The 21,947-nt window shown below is 34.5% G+C and overlaps 3 protein-coding genes across 8 annotated transcripts; 1 reads left to right on the top strand and 2 right to left on the bottom strand.

Moving 5' to 3' along the window:
• Positions 1-389: 389 nt before the first annotated feature.
• Positions 390-2,816, top strand: LOC107925914 (cytochrome b5). The gene is made up of 3 exons (XM_016856669.2): positions 390-842; positions 2,144-2,210; positions 2,302-2,816. The coding sequence occupies exons 1-3, from the start codon at positions 756-758 to the stop codon at positions 2,559-2,561; spliced, it is 414 nt and encodes a 137-aa protein (XP_016712158.1). The 5' UTR covers positions 390-755; the 3' UTR covers positions 2,562-2,816.
• Positions 2,622-6,330, bottom strand: LOC107925913 (BTB/POZ domain-containing protein At5g48800). Of its 2 annotated transcripts, none has more exons than XM_041097890.1 (4): positions 5,932-6,330; positions 5,344-5,410; positions 3,776-4,909; positions 2,622-3,700 (listed from the first exon to the last, which is right to left on the bottom strand). In XM_041097890.1, the coding sequence occupies exons 1-4, from the start codon at positions 5,997-5,999 to the stop codon at positions 3,164-3,166; spliced, it is 1,806 nt and encodes a 601-aa protein (XP_040953824.1). In that variant the 5' UTR covers positions 6,000-6,330; the 3' UTR covers positions 2,622-3,163. The 2 variants fall into 2 exon arrangements, with proteins under 2 accessions (XP_040953824.1, XP_040953823.1); XM_041097889.1 differs by having other exon boundaries at positions 5,518-5,941.
• Positions 6,331-14,338: 8,008 nt separating this feature from the next.
• On the bottom strand, positions 14,339-21,720 carry LOC107925919 (transcriptional corepressor LEUNIG_HOMOLOG). Of its 5 annotated transcripts, none has more exons than XM_016856673.2 (18): positions 21,318-21,720; positions 20,983-21,023; positions 20,768-20,865; positions 20,430-20,539; positions 20,042-20,334; positions 19,864-19,939; positions 19,625-19,736; positions 19,021-19,070; positions 18,700-18,885; positions 17,721-17,816; positions 17,310-17,525; positions 16,833-16,962; positions 16,647-16,756; positions 16,054-16,203; positions 15,717-15,872; positions 15,483-15,599; positions 15,151-15,348; positions 14,339-14,707 (listed from the first exon to the last, which is right to left on the bottom strand). In XM_016856673.2, the coding sequence occupies exons 2-18, from the start codon at positions 21,012-21,014 to the stop codon at positions 14,564-14,566; spliced, it is 2,274 nt and encodes a 757-aa protein (XP_016712162.2). In that variant the 5' UTR covers positions 21,015-21,023; positions 21,318-21,720; the 3' UTR covers positions 14,339-14,563. The 5 variants fall into 5 exon arrangements, with proteins under 5 accessions (XP_016712162.2, XP_016712161.2, XP_040953826.1 ...); XM_016856672.2 differs by having other exon boundaries at positions 18,700-18,921; XM_041097892.1 differs by having other exon boundaries at positions 18,700-18,942.
• Between the last annotated feature and the right edge of the window lie 227 nt (positions 21,721-21,947).

The following is a 21,947-nucleotide window of genomic DNA, read 5'->3' on the forward strand; positions in this document are numbered from 1 at the left end:
CCAGCTTATTGTTACGCGGTTAATGGCAATTAACGATTCAGTGACTAAAATGTTACAACACGTTAACGTAAGTGACTAAAACATAACATTTCAAACATAAGTAACTAAAATATAACCTGAGAGAAATAAAAGTGACTATTTTAATAGTTTATCGACAAAAACATCACCAACTTCATTGATTAAAAATTAGAAATTAGAAATTTTAAATAAAAAATAAAATTTAACTTTATTATAAAAATTGAACCTCAAATTGTCATAACCATAAACTAATATATTTTTAAAATTTAAAATTGATTAAAATTTAATAAAAAATTAACCAAAGAAAGGAACAAGGCCACCTAAAATATTGATGTAACATATAATATAAACAAAGGAATTGAAAATAAAATAGCATAGTGTTCCAAACAAAAGTCCAAGCAAAAAACTTGTAAAATACTAAAATTGTTGAAAGTGTGGTTGGTGAGTGATACAACCATCTCACCATCACTCCACCAACCCCCACAGACCCCATCAAAATTTCTTTCCATTGATGGCTCACATTTGACCCTACCAACCAAACCTACTCTTCTTTGGTTTCCCTTTATTTTTATTTGTTTGGTTTTTTAGGTTCAACCCCAGCACACAGAGTTTGTGGTTGGTTAGTGGCAACCACAAGACAACAATATTAAATTTTGGGTTCAGTTTGATCAGCTATTCTGTGCTGCCCTTCTTCTTCTTCTTCTTCTTCAAACAAGCAAAAAAACAAGAGGAAAAAAATGGGTGGAGAAAGAAAGGTCTACACTTTGGCTGAGGTTTCTCAACACAACCATGCTAAAGACTGTTGGCTTGTCATTGAGGGCAAGGTACAATTTCTTCTATTTTGTAGAAATATCATGGATAAGTATAACCCCAATCTTGGATTGTGTTTTTTTTCTTCTTCTTTGGGGTTGCTTAAAAATGGTTTCTTTTGTTTGTATTTTGTTTTTTTTAGAGTTATTGGATCTGGCTAAGGGTGGGGTTATTTTTTGAATAGGTGATTTTGTTGTTCGTTTGAAATTTTATTTGATTCTGATTATAAGAATATTCTGAATCCTAGTTGATGGATCTCTAGAAGCTTATAACACTTGAGACTCCATCTTTGTTCTTCCCTATATATAGGAAACTGCATATTGGTGGATTATTAGTCAGATTCAGAACTATCATCTTCAGTATAATAGGTCCTCTGCTATTCAAGTCCTTGGTTAATTATTAGCTTAAACCTGAAATTGCTTAATTTTCACTTTTAATCATTTAATTTTACTCTGAATTGCACTATTTTTCTTTTTGATGAATTCTGCACGATGGACTTTGCAAAATGGAGTCTATTGGTAGTTGGTAATAGTTTTCATTGAGAGAGATCGGCCATTGTGTGTATTTCCCCCAATTTACAGAGTGCTTGCTGGTCCTTTCGGTTTGCTTAGTTATTAACTTAGTCTAGAATGGTGGTTTTGGTCATTAATATGCTGCATCGCAGCCATTAGATTTAGTTTTGCCCTTAAATGCAATACTTTTAATGAAATCTTTATGACGGTCCTTGGATGATGTATTTCTCGTGGTGGATGGTAATAACTTTCATTAAGAGGTATCGGCTTTTGCGTATAATCCGGCAATGTGCAGAGTACTTGTTCATCATTGGCACGCAAGAGTGTTTCATTGTTGATTTACTTCTTATACCAGTTCTTTTGGGAGTTATAAATGGCTACTGAGATATATTTTGCTGGCTTCTTTTCATTGATGATTAAATTGGGGAAATAACATATTCACGGCATTAGTAGATGTGTTTTGGGTGAGAATGACTCGAGTATTTGTATGTATGTCTCTCCATTTAGTACTAACATTACCTATATAACCCTCCTAAATCTAATAAACGTAACTAGAAAGGTCATGAAAATGTGGTTAGGATTTCTTTTCTTCGATTTCAAGGGGCTGTTAGCAACAAAATTTTACGGGGTTGAACGTGAAGTCTGTTTGAACATGTGGTAACATGAAGCATGGTTCAGCATCAGATATCAATCTCACTGTTAGTTTCATTGCTAAATTCTATGCTAGAGCTAACTTTTGACGTTTATTTGCTTTGAGCATCTTGCTTTACGTTGCATTTTGATTTCCTAAAAATTTCAAGCAGGTATTTGATGTGACTAAATTCTTGGAGGACCACCCTGGTGGTGATGATGTCTTGCTGTCTTCCACAGGTATGATAAATATTGACAAATATTCTACTAATATTTTGTATAACCCGATGCTGTTTGGAGATGACCTTGGGTTGATGTATATGGTTGGCAGGGAAGGATGCAACTGATGATTTTGAAGATGTTGGTCATAGTAGCAGTGCTCGAGCAATGATGGATGAGTTTTATGTGGGTGACATCGATACATCGACCATCCCCTCTAAGAGGAAGTACACTCCTCCAAAGCAGCCTCACTACGAACAAGACAAGACCTCAGAATTTGTCATAAAGCTTCTCCAATTCCTTGTTCCCCTGCTAATCTTGGGATTGGCCTTCGGTGTCCGCTCCTATACCAAAACACCAGCTTCATCTTAAGCATTGAGACTCCCCAAGAGATAATTTGAACAATCTTCACAATAAGATTATGCTAGTTTAAATTTGTTTGGAATTTTCACATACTGCAGGGTGGTAAATGGTTGGATATTTTTATTCAAACATTTGCTCCAATGCAGTTGAACAAACTCAGATTCGCCTCCGATTGTGATAATTTGATAATTGTCTTTCCCAGTTTTCACCATGTGTTTGTTCAATGCTCCCTTTCTTTGATAAAAAAACTTGTTCATTTACTCATGCATGTGGTTCTTCTATGGATGTTCTTGTTATGATTTCTTCCTTAAAAGCTTAGGAACCTTGGCTTTTAAAATCTGCTAGATCCACCATGTATTACAAAACTATAATTTCTGCCATTGATATGAGCTTTAGAATGCAGAAAGGACCTTAAGGGCTCATTGTAGAAAAAAACAACGAAGTTGCTGAAAACTACTAGCATTGACAATGACTTTGGAAATATAACCAATAAAAGTATTGGCAATCTTTTTCTTCTTTTTAACCATTACATATATGGAGTGAAGAGGGTGACAGAAGATTCGAATCCTGATTAATGATGTCAATGAATGGATGAATGCAATTTTAGTTACCTACTCAATGCTTGCACATGTTCTCTCAATCGCCTTTGAATCTGCTCTGTAGGATTGCCTCGAGGGAGAACTTGATCCTCTCGAAGAACTATGTCTGAAGAAGCGTAGTTTAGCAATTTTCTTCGAGAAGGAACTCATAAATTTATGAGAATGAGACTTTGCCATATCTCTCTTCATACAAACATGTTCTTTCTCTAGATCATTTAGTCTCATCTGAAGACGAGTGAGCTCAAGTTTTAGCTCTCGGTTTTCTCGTCTCAAAAACGCATAGTTGTCTCTAGGAGACATTGCAGCACTGAGTGCACCACTGCTGATCTGCCATGATTGGTGGTGCACCTGCTTGTGGTTGCCATCGGTGTGAGAACAACATAAAGCATTTCGTAGCCTTAACTGCTCGAAATAAAGGACTTGGACTACCGATTGGAGGGGGAGCCGTTCATTTAGTGCAGCATGTGCACCAGCCTCTTGTGAGACCTTTTGGAAATCAATCAATTTGCATAGTCTCTTCTTGTCTGCTTCCTGTATACCCTTATGAGTCTGAACATGCATTCATTACAAAGTTAGAGAGTTATAGATGCATGGATAATGAATAAAAAATATCAGCATACATACTTTCAGGTATATATCTATGGCTCGATATAAGCCATCATGGATGGTACGAGCATGTGCAGGTAAAGCCTCTGCAATTGCAATAAACTTTGAAAGCTTGAGGTTTACATCAAGAGCAATTTCTGCAAGATAGTCATCCACTAATTTCGAAACTTTGAGTAGTGCACTTTGGGATGGTGAATGAGGACTATCAGATTCAAAAATGGATACATCATCCATATCATATTCACCATCATCTTGCTGAGAAAAATTTACCAAGATTCTATAAACCGTATCCACATCGAATAAGGTCTCACATCCCTGTCGAAAAGATGGGATCAAAAGGTCATCAAGAGTTGCAATATCTAACTGGGATCCAATCCTACGCTCTAGATCAAGCCTACAAGCAATAGTGCAATCAAGCATCACTGCATTTCTAAGAAGTTCAAAAAGGAAACTTATAGGAACAGCAAGTCTCTCAACAGGTAAAAGGCTAATGATTGTCTCAACCACCAGTTTTTGGTGTCCAGTTGATACCAAATCAACTTTCTTTGTCAGCACCTTTTGTGCATAATTCACAAGGGATGCTCCGATACTCTCAGGACGAACACCGCGACATTTCATGGCGGTGATGACCCTTTGATACAAATCGATCCGAATAACTGAAAGATCTTCTATCCACCAATCCCCTTCGCATTTGGCTTGCCTGATTGTATGAAGTCTACCTGAACTGCTGTACTCTAACCGGGAGAAGCTCAACGCAATTTGCTCGGCACAAGCCTTTGAGGCTACTGCATCTATGCAACGGCTAACTATATTCAACTCATTTGCATGAGGAAGTAGATTTTCACATTGTTGTAAAACTTCAACACACATCTCCAGGTTCTTATAAACAATGCTTTCAAGATATTGTTCAGCATGTAAGTGAAGATTATCCTTTGAAAATTCTTCTGTCATTTCGAGGTAATCCGAAACACAACAGAGCTGAGCCACATTTAAGGGTGTAATCTCAAAGTTAATGCCATAACAGAATTTTGCTGCCAACTCAAATGACTCGGCACCACCAGGTAGATTCATAAGCTCCACCCTTGAGATATCTGAGTCCCTATGTTCCTCAACTAGCTTCCGGATTCGCCCACTTCGAGAGACAAGAGGAAACTGCATATAACAATTATGATTATCAGCATTAGAACATCCTAATATTAATCTGCACATGGAAAAAAAACAAGCTATTTTACTTTAATGACAACTATAATCTAAGGTTATCATATAGAAGGACATATCAGGCAAAGGGATAAACATCTTATTTACAACTATTGCTTTCATTCTTATATTGGTTTCACAAATATTTACAACTAAGCCATGAAATGCTTACCAAGCAAGTCCTTTTTCAGCTATTTGCATAAATACTCTCATTAAACAACCAAGAAAAGGATTAAAGATCAAAAGAAGGCTAAGTACATTTGAAGACATTTATATTGTTCCTAATGCTTTAGTTACAATTATGGGAACAATTAAAGTGCTTAGCCGATTATAAAATCAATTAAACTGAACCAAAATTATATGAAAAAAATTCAGAAGAACCAAATTACCTTGTGTAGAGCAATTGTCCCTCCATTTACTTCTATTGTGATATCACTTGGAACATCCCTAAAAATCCTACAATAACAGAAGGATCACTTTGAATATTCAAGTGAAAAGATTAAAAGACCCCCCCCCCAAAAAAAAAAAAAAAAGAAAAAAAAAGAAAAGAGACTCTGAGATACCTTAAAGAAAAGAATGAACAAACATAGCTAGAAGATAAAAGAACATAGTAATTCTCGACATAAAAAGGAGCAAAGCAAGATTTTGAGTTGCTGAGCATAAAACTTCAACCAAAAGGTGTGATATGGGAATTGGGATACAATTTTTGAGTAAATATCACACTTCTAAATGCAGAACAACAATGGACAGAAGCTCCAAACTCAATAACTCAATGCATCAATCAGAAAACAATTAAAAGAGAAAAACGATGTTCATAAAATAGCAACAAAACTGAAACTTGAAGCAAATGATAACTTATAGCATATGCAGAAATTTTTTTTCTTTGCATCACTAAGCAAGAATAACATTGGCAAAGCTGTAGGAACACATTAAAGAAACTATGCCTGGTATACAATGCTAGAATACAACTCTCCTACCATTCATTGCAACTTTGCCTGGAACTCTTTGCCAAAGACAGCTGTTGCTGGTGCTTGTCCTTGTCCATTGACAGAGAGAGCCAGTAAACTCAGGAGAAAAAAAAAGAACAAAAGGGAAGAGAAGAGAAAAGTGTGGGGTTTAAGTGAGAGAGACAAAGACAAAGTCCTGGTTGAAGATGTATTTGGTTGCTTAACTTCTTTGCCCATTTTTGTCAAACTGCTGATCTTCAAAAGTTCAAACCATGGATTTGCTATTGTCCAAATCACTGGCCCTTCTTTGGTGGGTCAACCTTCAACACCTCCCTGTTCCTTTCTTCCTATGATTTTAACATTTTTGGACTGTTTAAATCCACTAGTATTAGTATTATTACCCTTCTCTTGATGTTTTTTCCTTGTTCTTTTTTTATGGTTTTGGTTTAATTATGTAAAACTGATGCAGACATATATAAAGGTTTTCCTATTAACACACATTATGTCTTATTTGGGCTTGAAAAGTCAATGTCTCTCACTGGAAAATAGGAACAAAGAGGAGAAAAAAAGAGGGAACAAAAGGAGCTGTAACCTTTGGACATTTCTTACATGCTTTTGATCTTTGCTTTACTTTCCTGTTTCTCATCAAAAGCATCAAAAACAGCTAAATACCTCCCTCCCCTTTTTTTCTTTTTCTTTCTTGCCTTTGCCAATTGCCCATCTTCTATTTTAGTTATAATTTATGTTTTTGAATATGAACTTTGCCATCTAGTAAGTAAATTTCAGTCTTAACAATGGGTTTGGAGATTGGCATGAAAAGGAATGGATTAAAAGAGTAGATTTTTTTTTCAGGAAAGTGAGGTTTGAACTTATGTATTTAGGACAGGGATTAGATTTGCAGTAGTAAAGAGCAATTTGGAAATGTCCAACCAATCATTAATTTAGCTTTTTATTACTGTACTATCTCTTGATTGATAGTTGATAGTTAATTGTTGATTATAGTCTGTTAGTTTGATCAACTAATTTTATTAACGGTTTATTTAAAAGTGTTTGTTAAAACTTAATTAATAACTAATACGTGTAAAATAAGAAATAAGGGTATGACATATTTTATTAATAAATATTTATTTGTTTATAATATTTTAGTATTGAAATTATTGAAATAAAACATTATTATCAAAGAATTAAAACATCCATTATGGAAATTAATTACTAAATATTTTAAAAAAATTAAATAAATAAATTTCTTAAGTTTCTTATTTGCAAATATTAACCTTGCTAAATATTAATAATGTATCAATATAATTGTAAACTATATTTTTAGTGATAATTATATCATGTTCTTAGTATGTAAATTAGTGATAATTATGTCACATTCTAAATAAATTTGTCAAGTAACATATTTAAATTAATATAAAATTACATAATAAATCATTTTACCCAAGTAAATTGAAAATAAATTAAGAGTACATAAATATTCAAAGATGAATGGGCTCGATTGAAAATTTCTCGCGGCAATGTTGATTTTTGTAGATTTACGTTGGATTTTTTTTGTAAATTCATGGTGGATTTTTTTTTGAGATTTACTTTGGACTTTAGAGATGAAAGTGAAAATGAGATAATAGTCTATTAGGTTTGAAAGCATCTGACAAAAGAAGTAATTTTTGAGCAAACATGGTCAGATATGTTATTTCACATATTTTATTTCCAATGAGTTGTTGAAAAAAGTTGTCCATCCCAATATTTTTTGTTTTGAAGGTTTTAGCTTAATTGTAAACCTCCATTCACCGAACATTATAATGGCTGAGTTTGACTACTTAATTCTTCATTTTATGCCCAAATTAACTAAAAAAATTCAAAACTCTATTTACCAAACACCCATTTAAAATATATATTTTAAAAAATTTATAGAATTAAGACTAAATTAAAAAACTCGATTTTTTTATGTTAATTTCTTACCCAATCTATTTTTAAAAATATTTTTATTTTATATAGTAATAATTAAAATTAAAAATTTTGGAAGAGGACAAGAAAAGCTTCACTTCTTAAAATCTTTATTCAAAAGTGGATGTTTAGATGTATAAATTAAATGTATAGAAAGAGATAAATAATTGACTTTTGGGGACCAATTCTCACCTTATAAGAAAACACACAAATTGATGTGACTTTTCATCCAAAAATGTATCAATCAAAAAGCTAATTCCATGATTGTTGCTTTTGATATTTTTATTATATTAGACAGTGACCATACGAATTTAATAACTTCTTTTTATGATTTAAGTAATTACCTGAATTCACGTTTGTTTGTGTTTATTAAAAATTTTAAATTTGTATTCATATTCGTATTCGTTTATTTAAAATTATAAATATTTATATTCGTTTGTTTAAGTTAAATGAATATGTTTTGTGAATATGTATATGAATATATAATTGAATATGTTCAAATAATGTTCATAAATAACAAATAAACAATAAATATGCTTGGAAGGTGGTGATTCCTAATTTAGTCAAAAAAATATGTTTTTTTTCAATGAATCTGAATATATGGTTAACTAAGAACTTGTTATCTCAAGAGGAGTTGACAGAAAAGGAGGAAAATTGACCGACTTTGTTTGCAATATTGTGTTGGCTGTTATGGAAATGCTGAAATAATTTTATTTTCTATAATAGCCATAATAATGTTGATGTTGTTGTAGGTGCAGGTTTAGCTTGGATTACGAGCTTTGTAAACTCAAAATCATGTGAGCTACATCGCATTTAGAAGGTGTCGGGTGATCATTGGAGGCCGCCAAAGAAAGGGTGGGTTAAGTTGAATACAAACGGTGCATTGTTGGGAAGCAATAATATTGCTGCGATTGGAGGAGTGTTTAGAGATCATGATGCCAATTGGACGTGCGAATTTACTATGCGGATTGGGAAAGGTTCAATTTTCAAAACTGAGGTAAGAGCTATATTAGAAAGCCTCAATTTAGCATGGGCGTTTGGTTTTAGGTAATTGGAGTTGAAGTGTGATAATGCTTTAGTTGTGGAAGCTATCTTAGCTAGTGGTGCAGGTATTAGTCTGTTATTAGAGTTGCGTTTGATTAGTCAACTTTTATGCCGAAATTGGAAGGTTCGTCTCTAGCACATCCCTAGAAAACATAACAGAGTAGCTGATTGGACAACTAAATTGGGAAACAATAACTATGATGAGATGCATGTATTTGAGGAAGCCCCAATCTTATTACGGGAGCTTCTCAAGATTGATCTTAATCCTATATGTAGGGATATCAATTGGGTGGGACGAGTGCGGGGCACCTTGCAACTCATTGCGGGTACAAAACCCAAAACCATCCCCGCCCAACCATCTACGTGGGTCCTCAGACCCACCTAATCCCCGCTATACCCGCTCCTTGACCCACTTTATATAATATATTTATAAGTATCAATTAAATAAATATAAACCAATTTTTTATGAAAAAAGTATGGAATACTTGTCCTCCGGACTCCCACCACATATCTGACATTATTTCAACTATCACCATTTTAAAAAAATAAGTCGTCGCGACCCTTTAGTTGGTAAATAAAATATAACTTCAACACGAGTTTAAAAAATTCAGAAAATATAAGTCCTTACATAATATCCAAATACAAACAATGTCTCAAATACATCATAGATGTCTTTAAATGTAACACAAGTGCAAAAGTTCCAAAAATCAATCAATGTATATCACTCCCGTTGCTTCTGTATCACATTCATTTTCTAATTCTTCTATCGATTGTGAGTATTGTATCTCTTTAACTTCATTTGAACCTGCATATGTAAGCTTCTTTATAAGTAACTTGCACTTCTATTTGAAAAATAAATTCAATGTAAGAAAAATGATATGTTACTATTTTATAAGTAAATTTAAAATAAAATAAAAACCATAAACTACCTTTAAAATCAACTCAATCCAATTTTGAGCACAAATAAAAGCTTCAACAGTTTCTGGTAGAAGTCGACTACTATAAGGATCAAGTACTTAACCACTAGTGTTAAAAGCAGACTCCAAAGGGATTGTAGAAATAGAAATGCTTAAAACATTCCTAGCTATTTGTTGAAGAATGAGATATGTGCTTCCATTTGTCTTCCACTAGTTGAGGATATCAAAATCATCACAAAGTGGTAAATTAGAAGCTTCCAAGTATTTTTCTAATTCTGATTTTTCATAACTTTGACTCTTATCTTGCTCCATAAATTGTGGGAATTCTTGCATATACGCATCTCCTCCAATGTTACCAGTATCACTAGGTGCTCGAGAACTAGTAGCTTGAACCCTACTATTCTTAAACCCATATTCATCAACTGGCGAAGAAAAATACTAATTCTACTAACCTTCCTCTCAGCTTCATCATGATCAAATATTTAAAAAAAAAAAGTGGGTAAGGGCCATTTTGCATTTGGATCAAGTATTGTCGCCACACCCATTAGACCATTAACACCAATTCAGTACTTGTTGTATTTTTCTAGCATTACTTGTGCCATTTTCCTTATATAATCATAAGGAGACGAAAGCCAATTAGATATAGCAAGTCTAAGAGTACAAATTTGGGAAAATAAATATTAGCAGTAGGAAATCTTGAAGTAGAGAAATAAAGGGTAGTAGTACTAAACACTTCCAAATTTTCACATATTTTCTCACATTTTCCCAATATTCACTGTTTGGTGAATTCTTATAAAGATTATCTCAGCCACTCAAAACAACAAACACTTCCCTATACTTCATAGCAACTATAAGCATTTCAAAAGTAGAATTTCACCGAGTCTTGCAATCAAGTGCCGATTTTTTGTTTTTGTTTTTGGTATTTAGGAACTAATTGCCTAGTTACTTGTTCAAACTTTTGGATCCTTTTATCAGAAGAAATAAAAAACATAACACTATCCCTAATTCTTTGGACACCATCAGCTACAACAACACTTAACCCATCTTGAACAATTAGATTTAATATATAAGCACAACAGCGCATATGAAAAAATTGACTGTGCAAAAGAAGGGAACCATAAGGAAACTCTTCATGCAAAATATCCATCATTGCATCATTAGTCATACAATTGTCCACAGCGATAGCAGACAATCTAAGATCGATATTCCAAGATTGAATGCATTCTTTCATAGTGTCAGCAAGTGCCTCAGTGGTGTGAGGGGTTGAGACATAACAAAACCTACCTTATGCAAAAAATAAAAGGTTACTAAACCAGCTAAAAAAGATCCATCCCTAAAGGATTTAAAAAGAATGTAATACCTTATGATTCGATTTTGTAGTCTCCAAGCATTATAATCAAATGTGCAGTGACAGCCATATAACCTTTTCTTTGGTTATTTGCGCTCCATATGTTAGTAGTTAAGGCAATCCAACTCTTTGCTTTTCTCAACAATATACTAGTATTCTCCTTTTCAGAAACATATCTTTGCATGACGTCTTTCTTAGTTGTATTTCGACTCAGTACTTTGAACCACAATTGAAGTGTCTTAGAATACTTTCTAGAACCATAGTGCTCAACCATGCTAGTGAGGTACTCATGCAAAATAATCATTTCTGTAAAGTCTATTTTATCCCATCCTCTTGGTGGAACTCATATGGTGCCAAGGTCAACGTGTCACTTTTGTCAGTAGGATTAGCCTTTACACCAAACAATTTAGTTTGTCATATATCTTGACATATTCTTTTTAGACAATTTTTTAGATGATCTTTCAAGTGGGTTGTTCCAGCTCTTCTTCCACTGGCAAAAAGCTTGGAACAGTAGTTGCACTCGGCTTTTATGGCATCACCAACTCACTTTCTTGTGAAATCAGTCCAAACTGATGATGTATGTCTACTAGTTAAATGTAGAATAGAAGGATCCTTTGAACCACTATCTACTGGGCTTTCGTCATCATCCAATGAAATCAGAGTACAACTCGCCGAAGTCGATGGTTTTGAGGGGGTGAGAGCATTAGCATCTGTATCGGCCATTTCCCTGAAACATTTGCAAAGCCATAATAGTATATTGTCAACTAAACTAGAGTGCTAGCAGCAAAAGACTTAGTATTCATTCTAGCATGAGTGTTGCATTCTCAAGTTCAAGGTCACTAAATAGAGCATATATTCACTCATTCTAGTTAATATTCTACTTCAAATTTAATGGAAAGCAAATTACCCAAAAGCCAAAAATGATATCTAATTTTTTTCTTCCACTAATCTTTATATATTTGGCAAGAACTTTGATACCTTTTTTTGGTGGGAAATAATAAATTTGGTTAAAAGTTTGATTTTGCTTATCTAATAAACCAATGTGTTTATCTGACATCAAACAAAACATGAACAAAACATTATTCAATTGACCAAAACAAAACAAGAACTAACACAGATAAAAACAAGAACAAAACAAAACAAAAAATCATTCAATTAAACAAAAAAAAAATGTAATGACTCCACATAGCAATTCAAAACTAATGTAATCACTCACCTCATAAAATATATAAAATAATAAAAAAGAAAAAGGAAACTAATTTAATAACTAATTCTTTTTTAGAACATTATCTAGTCAGTAGGAAATGGTAATACCATAAGGTGTTGGAAGGATAATTGGATCCTTGAAGTTGGAACTTTGATAAATCTTATTATGTAATGAAATAACCTCGATAAAGATTGTCTCCTCCAGGATATGGTAACTGAGGAAAGCTTGTGAAACTTAGATTTATTCAGGGCTTGGCTGCCGAATGAGATTATAAGCTGTATTATTAGCATTCTTCCCCCACACCCTTGCATTGGGTTGGATAAAGTCACTTGGATGGAAACTTCAACAGGACTTTCACTATCAAGAGCGCTTATAAGCAGATTAAAAGAAACTTGTGGAATTTGAGAGATGAAATTTGGAATATAATGTGGAAGTATCAAAGGCTCCAAAAGGTTTGAATGTTTATTTGGTTAGTTCTTAAGCAACGTTTACTCACGCAAATGGAGAGGCTTAAGCGCGGTTTAGACCTGTCCATGGGCTGGGCGGCCCGGCCCGGCCTGACGGCCCGGCCTGACGGCCCACTCGAAATATGGGAGGGTTCGAGTAAAAATATAGGCCCGAAATATGGGCTTGAGCAAAAAAATAAGGCCCGTTTAAAAAAAGGGCCGGGCCTCGGGCACCACTTTTTTGGCCCGGGCCCTGCCTGGCCTACCCCGAATATAATAAATATATATTTTTTATTTTTATTTTTTAATTTTAAAATACTTTTAAAATAATTTTTTTTATTTTTTATTTTTAAAATAATTTTTAATGTTTATTTTAAAAATGGGCCGGGCCGGGCTCGGGCTTATGATATTTTTCTCGGGCCGGGCCTGGGTAAAATTTTAGGCCCATATTTTGGGTCGGGCCGGGCTCGAGCCTAGGAGGCGGGCCAAAAAATTTTTTCGGGCCGGGCCAGGTCTAGCGCAGTTTAACAAACGATGATCATTGCATGATCTGTGGAGCAGTTTCGGAGGATACCATCCATGCCATCTGAGATTGTAGGGCAGCAAAAGAGGTCTGGTCGCTTATTGTTCCAACAGAGAAGCATGCCCGATTTTTTTCTGGGACTCTACAGGAGTGACTTATGTCTAATTTGCAAAATAACCAAAAATTCGCCTCCGATGAGGTAGTTTGGTTAACTTTGTTCGGACTTGTCATGCGGCGCATTTGAAATAATAATAATAATATTTTTCAGGGAGTGCCATGGAACATTGAAGAGATCATCAAAGTTTCGTACAATTGGACAAAATAGTATGCTTCCATGCCCAGAGGAAATTCTAATGTAAAACAAAAGATGAGATCAGAGATTATCTCGACAGACAATTGGATGAAACTAAGAACTGATGGTTCTGTCAAAACAAATTCAGGCTATGATGCTGCAGGAGGGATTTTGAGAGACAACCACGGAGAATGGATCATCGAGTTATATCGACAGCTAGGAAAATGTTCAATACTTGATGTTGAATTATGGGGTATCTTGTATGACTTATCACTTATGCAAGAAAAACAAGGAATTGAAGTGTTGATACAAACTAATAGCTTGGAGGCTATTGAAGCAATCCAACTTCCGAAATCAATTCCCTCAAGGTCAACAATAGTCAGTCACATTTACCATCTCTGGGAACTTGAATAGATCCCTAGAGAAGAAAACGCTAAAAATAGCCTTTAATAGGAAAGAGGGTTACATGTGTTTACAAATAATCCCTTTAATATAACTTAACTACTTGTATCTTTTTTTTTGTCACAAAAAAGGGAAAAAAAAAGATAGAAAAAAGAGAGGATAAAACAAATATAAACAAATCTTTCATTTTTAATCTCGTTAATTATTTTCTTTTTTGAAAGAAATATAATTAATTCTTATAATTACGAAAATTTGGGCTATTTACCAAAGTAACGAATCATTCACGCGAAGCAAACAAGCTAACTGCAAAACTGTTCTCACCCAAAGGCAAACAAGCTACTCATTCTCACATAGCAAAATTATGAAGAGAATGCAAAATAAATACACCCATTTCATATTCAGATATCCAAGAAAGAAAATAAAATTCACACTTAGAGAACTGGAAGCAAAATATGCTTTTGCTCCACAACCCAATTCACACGTATTTGGATTTTTATCACACACACAGATATATATATATATTTGTATGATTGATTTAATTATTTCCATAGCTTTACAGAGCTATCATGACTTGCCGAAGCAACCATTCCTGTGACAGGCGACTGCGCCAATGCTGAAATTATATTCTCGTGAGCTGAAATTGTCATGCTTTTATTCTCAGCCATGTTCCACAGCTCCAATGACTGCATGCACCAGCACCCCCATCGTAAAAACAAACACAATTACATTTATTAGCTACAAATGTTGCAAGAATTTCTCTATGCACATGAAAGCAACATCGTGTTTTTGCCCACGCCACTAAGAGGTGCGGTTGCCTTGGGATAAATATTGGATATCTATATACGGTATATATGATCAGATTTTCTTTAAGTACTTTTTATATATTTGGAGGATCATACCCAATACCTATGCATGGCCAAATGTGTTGGACCATATAAATACAATAAATACTAATTTTACATCCAAAAATATCTAGATGTAGCTATGTTGATTTGAATTATAAAAAATAAACACTAGTTTTTCATCCTAAAATATATGGAGGTAATGTTTGATTTGAACCAAGGCATCTCGTAAATAAAACTCTGTAAATGGAAAAATAAACCATAAATAGAGAACAAAGACTTACTGAAATTCCTCCAATCACCAAAAGAGTGGAATAATTTGGATGAAAGACACACGAGTGGAACTGGTTCCCACCAGAACCGAGTTCTTGAATGCACTCCCCTGTCACCAATGACCATATTTTTACCAAGTTGTGACTGACAGATGCTAAATACTCTCCGTTTGCATCCCAGCATATATAGTTCACAATTTCTGAATGCCCCTGTTAGAAAAGGGAAAGAGGAAAAAAGACATGCATTAGTTACTATTAATTACGATGAAACCTTTGCTTTAGTCTTCAATATGACACATATTTCAAGAATGGAAGATCTGGTGACAATAATACACAAGCCATACCTTAAATGTTAATGTTTGTCTATCAGTTTCTACATCAAAGATGGACACTACTTTATCTGATGCTGCTGCCAGAAAATGTCCAATTCTTGGTTGGAACCTTACTTGGGCCATACCTCCCTGCATCAGGAATTAACGATAAATGCCGGAAAAAAAACAAACTAAATCTATAAATGTAATGCACCATAACTGTCAGAAATCTTGAAGAGGTTAGACAGGAAAAGAAGAGTCGCCAACCTTGGATATCCGGGTGCATGAGAATGTATTAAGATTAAAATAGCGAATTTCATTGTCATTATCACAAAAGCAAAACAAGTCCGTCTTTTTGGGGTGGAAATCAAGGGACATCACAGGTGAAGGATGGCTATTGTATGCTTTCACGCAATAGCCTGGCTGTAACAATGAACTTAGCTTGTTAACCACAGTAGCATAGAAAGATTTATCATGCATGCTTCCTAAATGTCTACAATGCCAGAAAACTGTCAGCAAAAAGAGTATAGAATAGCTAAAGTCGTAACCGGAGATATCCGCAAAACTTTTACAAAGATCCAAGTTGTAAGAAGAAGATGATTACATTGGCTGCATCCCATAACCGCACAGATTTATCAAAAGAAGCTGTTGCCAACTGAGATGAATTTGGTCTAAAACGAACTTCTGTAATAACCAATTTGTGTTCTTCTGGAGTACTCTCTGTTTTCAGGGTATCCATATTCCAAAGAACCACCTAATGAAAGAAATGCAAGTCACTATGACATCTTTCTGAAAAGAAATTATGCCGTCAACCTTGGTTTCCTATACATAGTAAAATAATTAACCAGATAGAAGTCGTTGCCAGGCCAGCTTAAAAGGACTCTACAAGAACAATAAAGGTTCTATCACTCAACTCTACTTTCAAGTAACATTCTGTTTATGAATTTTTTTTGTCACAACGGCTAATCATGTATTTTCAATCTCTTTCCCTAGTAACCTTAAATTTGTTTCAATTTAAACCTGCCTGAACATGATCAAATCTGTTTCCATTGTTTTCGCACTGACTGAATTGCCAAACAATATATAGAGGAGAAAGGTGTAATTCTGATTCGATTTTCACTTGAAGGAAGTTAAATTTATAAAATTTAATGCCATGGGGAAGGAATTGGAAAGATGGAACGATGTAAACAAATATACCTTCTTGTCATGCCCAGCACTAGCCAGCACCTTCCCATCAGAAGAAAAATGACAGCAAGTAACTTCGCTATTTCTGGTCTGTATACAACCAACCTCAGCAAAAGTGAAGCCTGGAATAGACAAATTGAAGTCAGCATGTTTTTTTCAGAAATCAAAAGGTAAAGGTAAAAGATATATTACGGTTACCTTTAGCAGACTCCTTTGGGTGCTCAGGAGGATATTGTTTAATGGTACCATAAATGTCCCTTGAGTCACTTTCATGTGAAAGTAGTGACTCCATATTTTCATCCAGAGGATCAAACCTATCCATGTCTTCCTGCACAACGTAATGATGCTATTAGAATTTAGAAGTAGTTTCAGCATTTTTTAACTTGCACGCTAAAGGAGAGATTTAAAAAATACATATTGACACAACTATTAGCTCAACCTAACAAACAAGTCTATCACTTGTATCCTTTCACTAGCCAACAAGATTCTGATGTCTGAGCTGAAAGATAAAATAATCACTCGGAGTTAGGTTAAATGATATATCATATATGGCTAGAATAAATACAAATAATATCCTAGGTGAAGCATGCTTATGCTTTTGTGTGTAATGAAACTAGAGTGGGTTTGTAGCATGCTTGAGTTTGAAAGCTATTTTGAAGTCTGAAAATGGCCTACCAACAGATTGGAAGATGATGTAAGACCCGCAGTTGCATCTGCACCATACATCATGCTTTTAGAAACACTATTAACATGCTGCAAACTGGTTGCAGAAGTTATTGCATCACCAGGTGTGTGAGTTGACGGTGGTGAACTTGGTGAAGGGCCAGTGTTTCCTGTGCCAGTACTGTTAGCTGCTCCAGAAGCAGAGTGTTGTTTCCTTTTTCTGTTATTCTGCAATGTAATGAACAGTCACAGAATGTGAATTAGTTCAACCAGAAGTGGAAATTTCTAAGAAAATTCCATTTATAAAATCATATTTTAATTTGGAGTAATAATGTAGTTGGTACAAGAATATTTTTCTTGTAAAGTAGCTCACAGTTCAGCTCATGAATGAGATCCTTCAATTAATTCTCATTGAAGTACAACCTGTTGCAGTTGCTGCGATGGCTGCTGCTGCTGCTGCTGCTGTTGCAATTGGTCCTGTTGTTGTGACGAAGAATGTGACATTTGACCCATCTTCATCTGTTAAGCACCCGAACGACTAATTAGACACAAAGCATTTGCAAATACTACATATTAACAGATATGGAAGACCACTGAACATCAAATAAAAAGCAAAGCCAGCAAAGAAGGTTATAAAAGTCAATGTAACCCGATAAGAGCAGCATCTACTAAAAGCACATCATTGTATCCCAAGTTACAGCTACTGCCCTTGCAAAGAACTTAAAGGTATGGAACATGCATGTGGTCCTTATTACATCTTTATTAATTAAAGGCATAATGACTTATTTGGCCTTTCAATTTTACAAAAAAATCATTTTAGCCCTCCATTTAACTTTTCATCTTTTTTGGCCTTTAAACTTGTGTTTTTGTCAAATCACCCCCAAAGTGGATGGAAAAGTTAACATTTTTTAACTTAGTTGATGTGGCATACTCATGGATGACACACCAGCATTTAATTGATTTTTAAAAATTTTAAGAATAAAAAATATTTTTAAAAATTAAAATCATTAAATTTATTAAAAAAGTATAAAAGTATAAAAATATAAAAATATTTTTAAATTTTAAAAAATTAATTAAATGATGTTGTGTCATCTACACGACATTCTATATGTATGTCATATCAGTAAAGTTAATAAATATTAACTTTTTCCTCTATTTTGGGCGATTTGACAACAAATGTAAGTTCAAAGGCGGGCAAAAAATTAGATGGAGGGCTAAAATGATTTTTTTGCAAAATTGGAGAGCCAAAAAAGCCATTATGCCTTAATTAAAAAAAGAAATCCTTCAAATCATATGAGATAGCTTCGCTATTTCTAGAAATTATATTCTATTTAGTAGTTATATTTTTGTGAATACAAATAAGAAAGAAAATGTAAAGTGATAGAAATATAAAAGATCTAACCTTTGGAGAACTTGATGGCACCGGGGAGCATATGGATCCGTTGTTTCTAACAGACTGACCAACTTTTGCATTCACGAAGGTTGTTGAGTTTCCAAGGTTGCCTTGTAACTGAGCTTGTGCCAAAACGTGCTGTTGTTGTGACGTCAAAACGAATTGATTTTGAGTCTGCAGATTGGGTTTTTGCATCTGTACGCCTAAACTTGGTCGTAACTGATCTATGCCCTGTGCGGAAAAATCCAACATCTTGATTCGCATTTAAACACCCCCCCAAAAAAAAAAAAAACAGGGACAGGAAAAGGTGAGTGAAAGTGTGAAACTTACAGTCAGAGGCCAACCCCTTAATGGAAGACCAGGTACACCCTGATTTAATACTGAGGGCACAAATTTGAGATAAATAGGTCAAAATAAGGAAAAAGTGGTATAAAACGCTCAAGAAAATCAAAACTTAAAGTACTACTAAAAAGGTATTGCTTCAATGTCCATGCAGAGTATCTCAGCTATATATAACTACTGGGCACATATTCTGTGTCAAATTTGCAGCAATTTTCACTGTTATCTTAATCTTATTAACTAAAGTTTCTTGAATACCCGATATCGATTGTAGAATCTTCATCACAGGCTGAGCTATACTAGCCTTCATATTATATAGATATCTAGCTTCCCAACACTCAATGCCAGCATTATTGGTCTAACATTTGTGATTGCAATTACTGTCCTTTTCCAGATTAAATCATTAAGGTAATACTTAATAAATTTCCAGAGAATAAAACTTTACCCAAATTTGCTGCTTGTAAAAAAAATTAACATCTAACTGATATGTACCATGCAATGAACATTAGTAAAACGTACTCTCAGAATACATGTGATTAATGTAGATGTAATATATTGCCAAAATTGTTTCAGTGGGAAAGTTACGCATAATTACCAGCACCACCTAGTCCTGATTTAGGCTGTAAAATTGCCTGACCATAGATGGATGAGGGATCCATAGGTAAACTTTTCGGGTTTCCACCCAAACTAACTTCAGTTTTGATATCCTAGAAGTAGAAATACATAAATTGTGCAATTCAATATAGAGGAAGAAATCAGAAAAAAAGAAGCAAGGGAAGTAAAAGATAAGACAGATAACATTAAATTGCAAAGCAGAGATTATTTGGGCAATACAGTTGTCAATGGCGTTCGTAACTGGATTTGTTGCAAAGCAGCTGACATATTTCCAGGACTACCTTGCAAAAGCTGGCTGAGTAAACAAAATAAGGAAGAAAAAGAATGAGAGACTCAGTCCTTTAGAGCATTAAGAAAACTAGGAAACAAAGTGCACATAAGGATTAATTGATCATACACTTGATTATTGGTCTGTGTTTTCAGAAGAGCCATTCGATTGGCATCAATCAGTGCTGATGATGTCTCTGAATCCGCAGAATGAGGGTGTTTCACACGTTCTTCATACATTTTCATGGCCAACACACTAGCTGATGGCTGTCCAATCATTCCTTCAGAGTTAATCGTATTTACAGAACCACCAAGAGCAGGATGACTGGGATCCCTTCGTTGCAACTGCGCATTTCGGTGCTGCATTAGTTGCAACTGCTGCATTTGTAATTGCTGTTGTTCCCTTGCTTTAAGTTGCTGAGACTGTTTTCCAAATCACAGACACATGACATTATGTCTAAAAGAAATCGAGCAGCAAGTTAATGAGCAGAATATTTTATATAACAAAACAGAGGCACCTCTATATAAGCTGCAGCAGCCTCAGAATGTTTCTCATTTGTCCTAGCAATAAATATGTCCCAGAAGACAGACCACCACTCAAACAGAAACCCTCCAGGAGCATCGATTGCTGCAGAAACAATTAACAGACAAGATAAAAGGAAAATTGATTTAGACAATTCAACAAGGTAAAGTAGCACCAAAAATACTGAGACAACTACCATAGTCAAAATGGCTCGATAAGGTACACTCATCGAAGTATGTCAAAGAATCAGAACCACCAAACAATTCAGGCAATTTGGCTTAGAGCTTGCTAATTTGCTATATTATAATAACTGAATTTGCTTGCAAATATTACCTACTGGATCTGTGGCAACCTTTCCTTCAGTCATAAAAGCTTTTGCAGAAGCATGCAACTTCCTTTTCAACAAATAATCATGAATATAAACATCAAGCCTGTAGCATAAAAAAAGAAAGATACTTGAAGCTACTGAAAGACAGTAAACAAGTTCAAAATCAAACAAGCTAATAATCAACAACAGCTGCAACAACAAACTTAGCAATCACTCTTACATCTTGTCAGCTTCCCAATTACTCTGCGCCATTTTCTTTTCCTGTAAAAAGGAGAAAAAAATAAACTCCACTCCAGGACTTTAGATCTTTACTTAAAACACATCTTCTATTAGAAAAAGCAAGTAAATATTAAAAAAAGAATTTAAAAATAGAAGAGAATTCAACTTCTTTCAGCGTGAGTTCACTAAGACCGAGTATTACATTCTCCCCTCAGTAACGACCAAAAAACCTCAAAACTTGTTTTTAATTTTTTTTTCTCAGATTTCTCAGCTACCAAACAAATCAACACTCGAAATTCAACAATGTAATTCATAATTAATCCAAGAAATAATTACCGGTGAACTGGATCAATGCTCAAACAACCTTTCAACAAGATCTCCACTTCACAAACTCTAATTCAATCTAAACAATTTAAAGAAGAAAACTCAAATTCAGCAAAAATAGTTAAGATCTTTCTCTTCTAACACTGACTGAATTTGCGGAGCTTAAAGCAATCAGAAACTGTAACCACAGATACATATACAATTATGGAGAATTTATAATTCTCTGAAGTATTTCAGCTAAAGAAAAAAAATTATTTCTTAAGAAAACTGTGAATGATTCTTTTGAGTGTAACTGAAGTAGAACAGCTCGAACTTTAACAGTAGAGAATTTGTTTTTGCAGAATCAGGAAACATAAAGATATTTAGTTGAAAAAAAGGAAAAAAAAAAAGGCTTATTCTGAAGAAACCAAGGCTGCGGTTCGTATTTAGATTCTGTTTCATTTTTATATAGAGTTTTTGCTTTGGAGTTTGGTTCGGAATGGAAAGTAACCGAACTTTAGTTGGTTCGTGTGGGCCGAGGCGGTCCCGGTGGGGTTGATGCGTGTGTTATTTATCGAGCAAGTTCGGTGGTGAGAATAGGGGGTTTATGGTACACGCTCGTAGGGGAACGATGTGGGCTTGAGTACGGGGGAAAGGTGTTGG

The sequence above is a fragment of the Gossypium hirsutum genome, chromosome D07, assembly GCF_007990345.1.
Source record: "Gossypium hirsutum isolate 1008001.06 chromosome D07, Gossypium_hirsutum_v2.1, whole genome shotgun sequence".
Classification (NCBI taxonomy): Eukaryota; Viridiplantae; Streptophyta; class Magnoliopsida; order Malvales; family Malvaceae; genus Gossypium; species Gossypium hirsutum.

Excerpts from the sequence above, each read along its gene's own strand:
- LOC107925914 (XM_016856669.2), top strand. The coding sequence starts at position 756 with ATGGGTGGAGAAAGAAAGGTCTACACTTTGGCTGAGGTTTCTCAACAC. Across the intron at positions 843-2,143 it reads GGCTTGTCATTGAGGGCAAG|GTATTTGATGTGACTAAATT; the intron begins GTACAATTTCTT and ends AATTTCAAGCAG. Across the intron at positions 2,211-2,301 it reads TGTCTTGCTGTCTTCCACAG|GGAAGGATGCAACTGATGAT; the intron begins GTATGATAAATA and ends TATGGTTGGCAG.
- LOC107925913 (XM_041097889.1), bottom strand. The coding sequence starts at position 5,615 with ATGCTCAGCAACTCAAAATCTTGCTTTGCTCCTTTTTATGTCGAGAAT. Across the intron at positions 5,411-5,517 it reads TGTTCATTCTTTTCTTTAAG|GATTTTTAGGGATGTTCCAA; the intron begins GTATCTCAGAGT and ends CTGTTATTGTAG. Across the intron at positions 3,701-3,775 it reads CCATAGATATATACCTGAAA|ACTCATAAGGGTATACAGGA; the intron begins GTATGTATGCTG and ends ATGCATGTTCAG.
- LOC107925919 (XM_041097892.1), bottom strand. The coding sequence starts at position 21,014 with ATGGCGCAGAGTAATTGGGAAGCTGACAAGAT. Across the intron at positions 17,526-17,720 it reads CATCGCAGCAACTGCAACAG|AATAACAGAAAAAGGAAACA; the intron begins GTTGTACTTCAA and ends ATTACATTGCAG. Across the intron at positions 15,600-15,716 it reads CATGCACCCGGATATCCAAG|GGAGGTATGGCCCAAGTAAG; the intron begins GTTGGCGACTCT and ends TTCCTGATGCAG.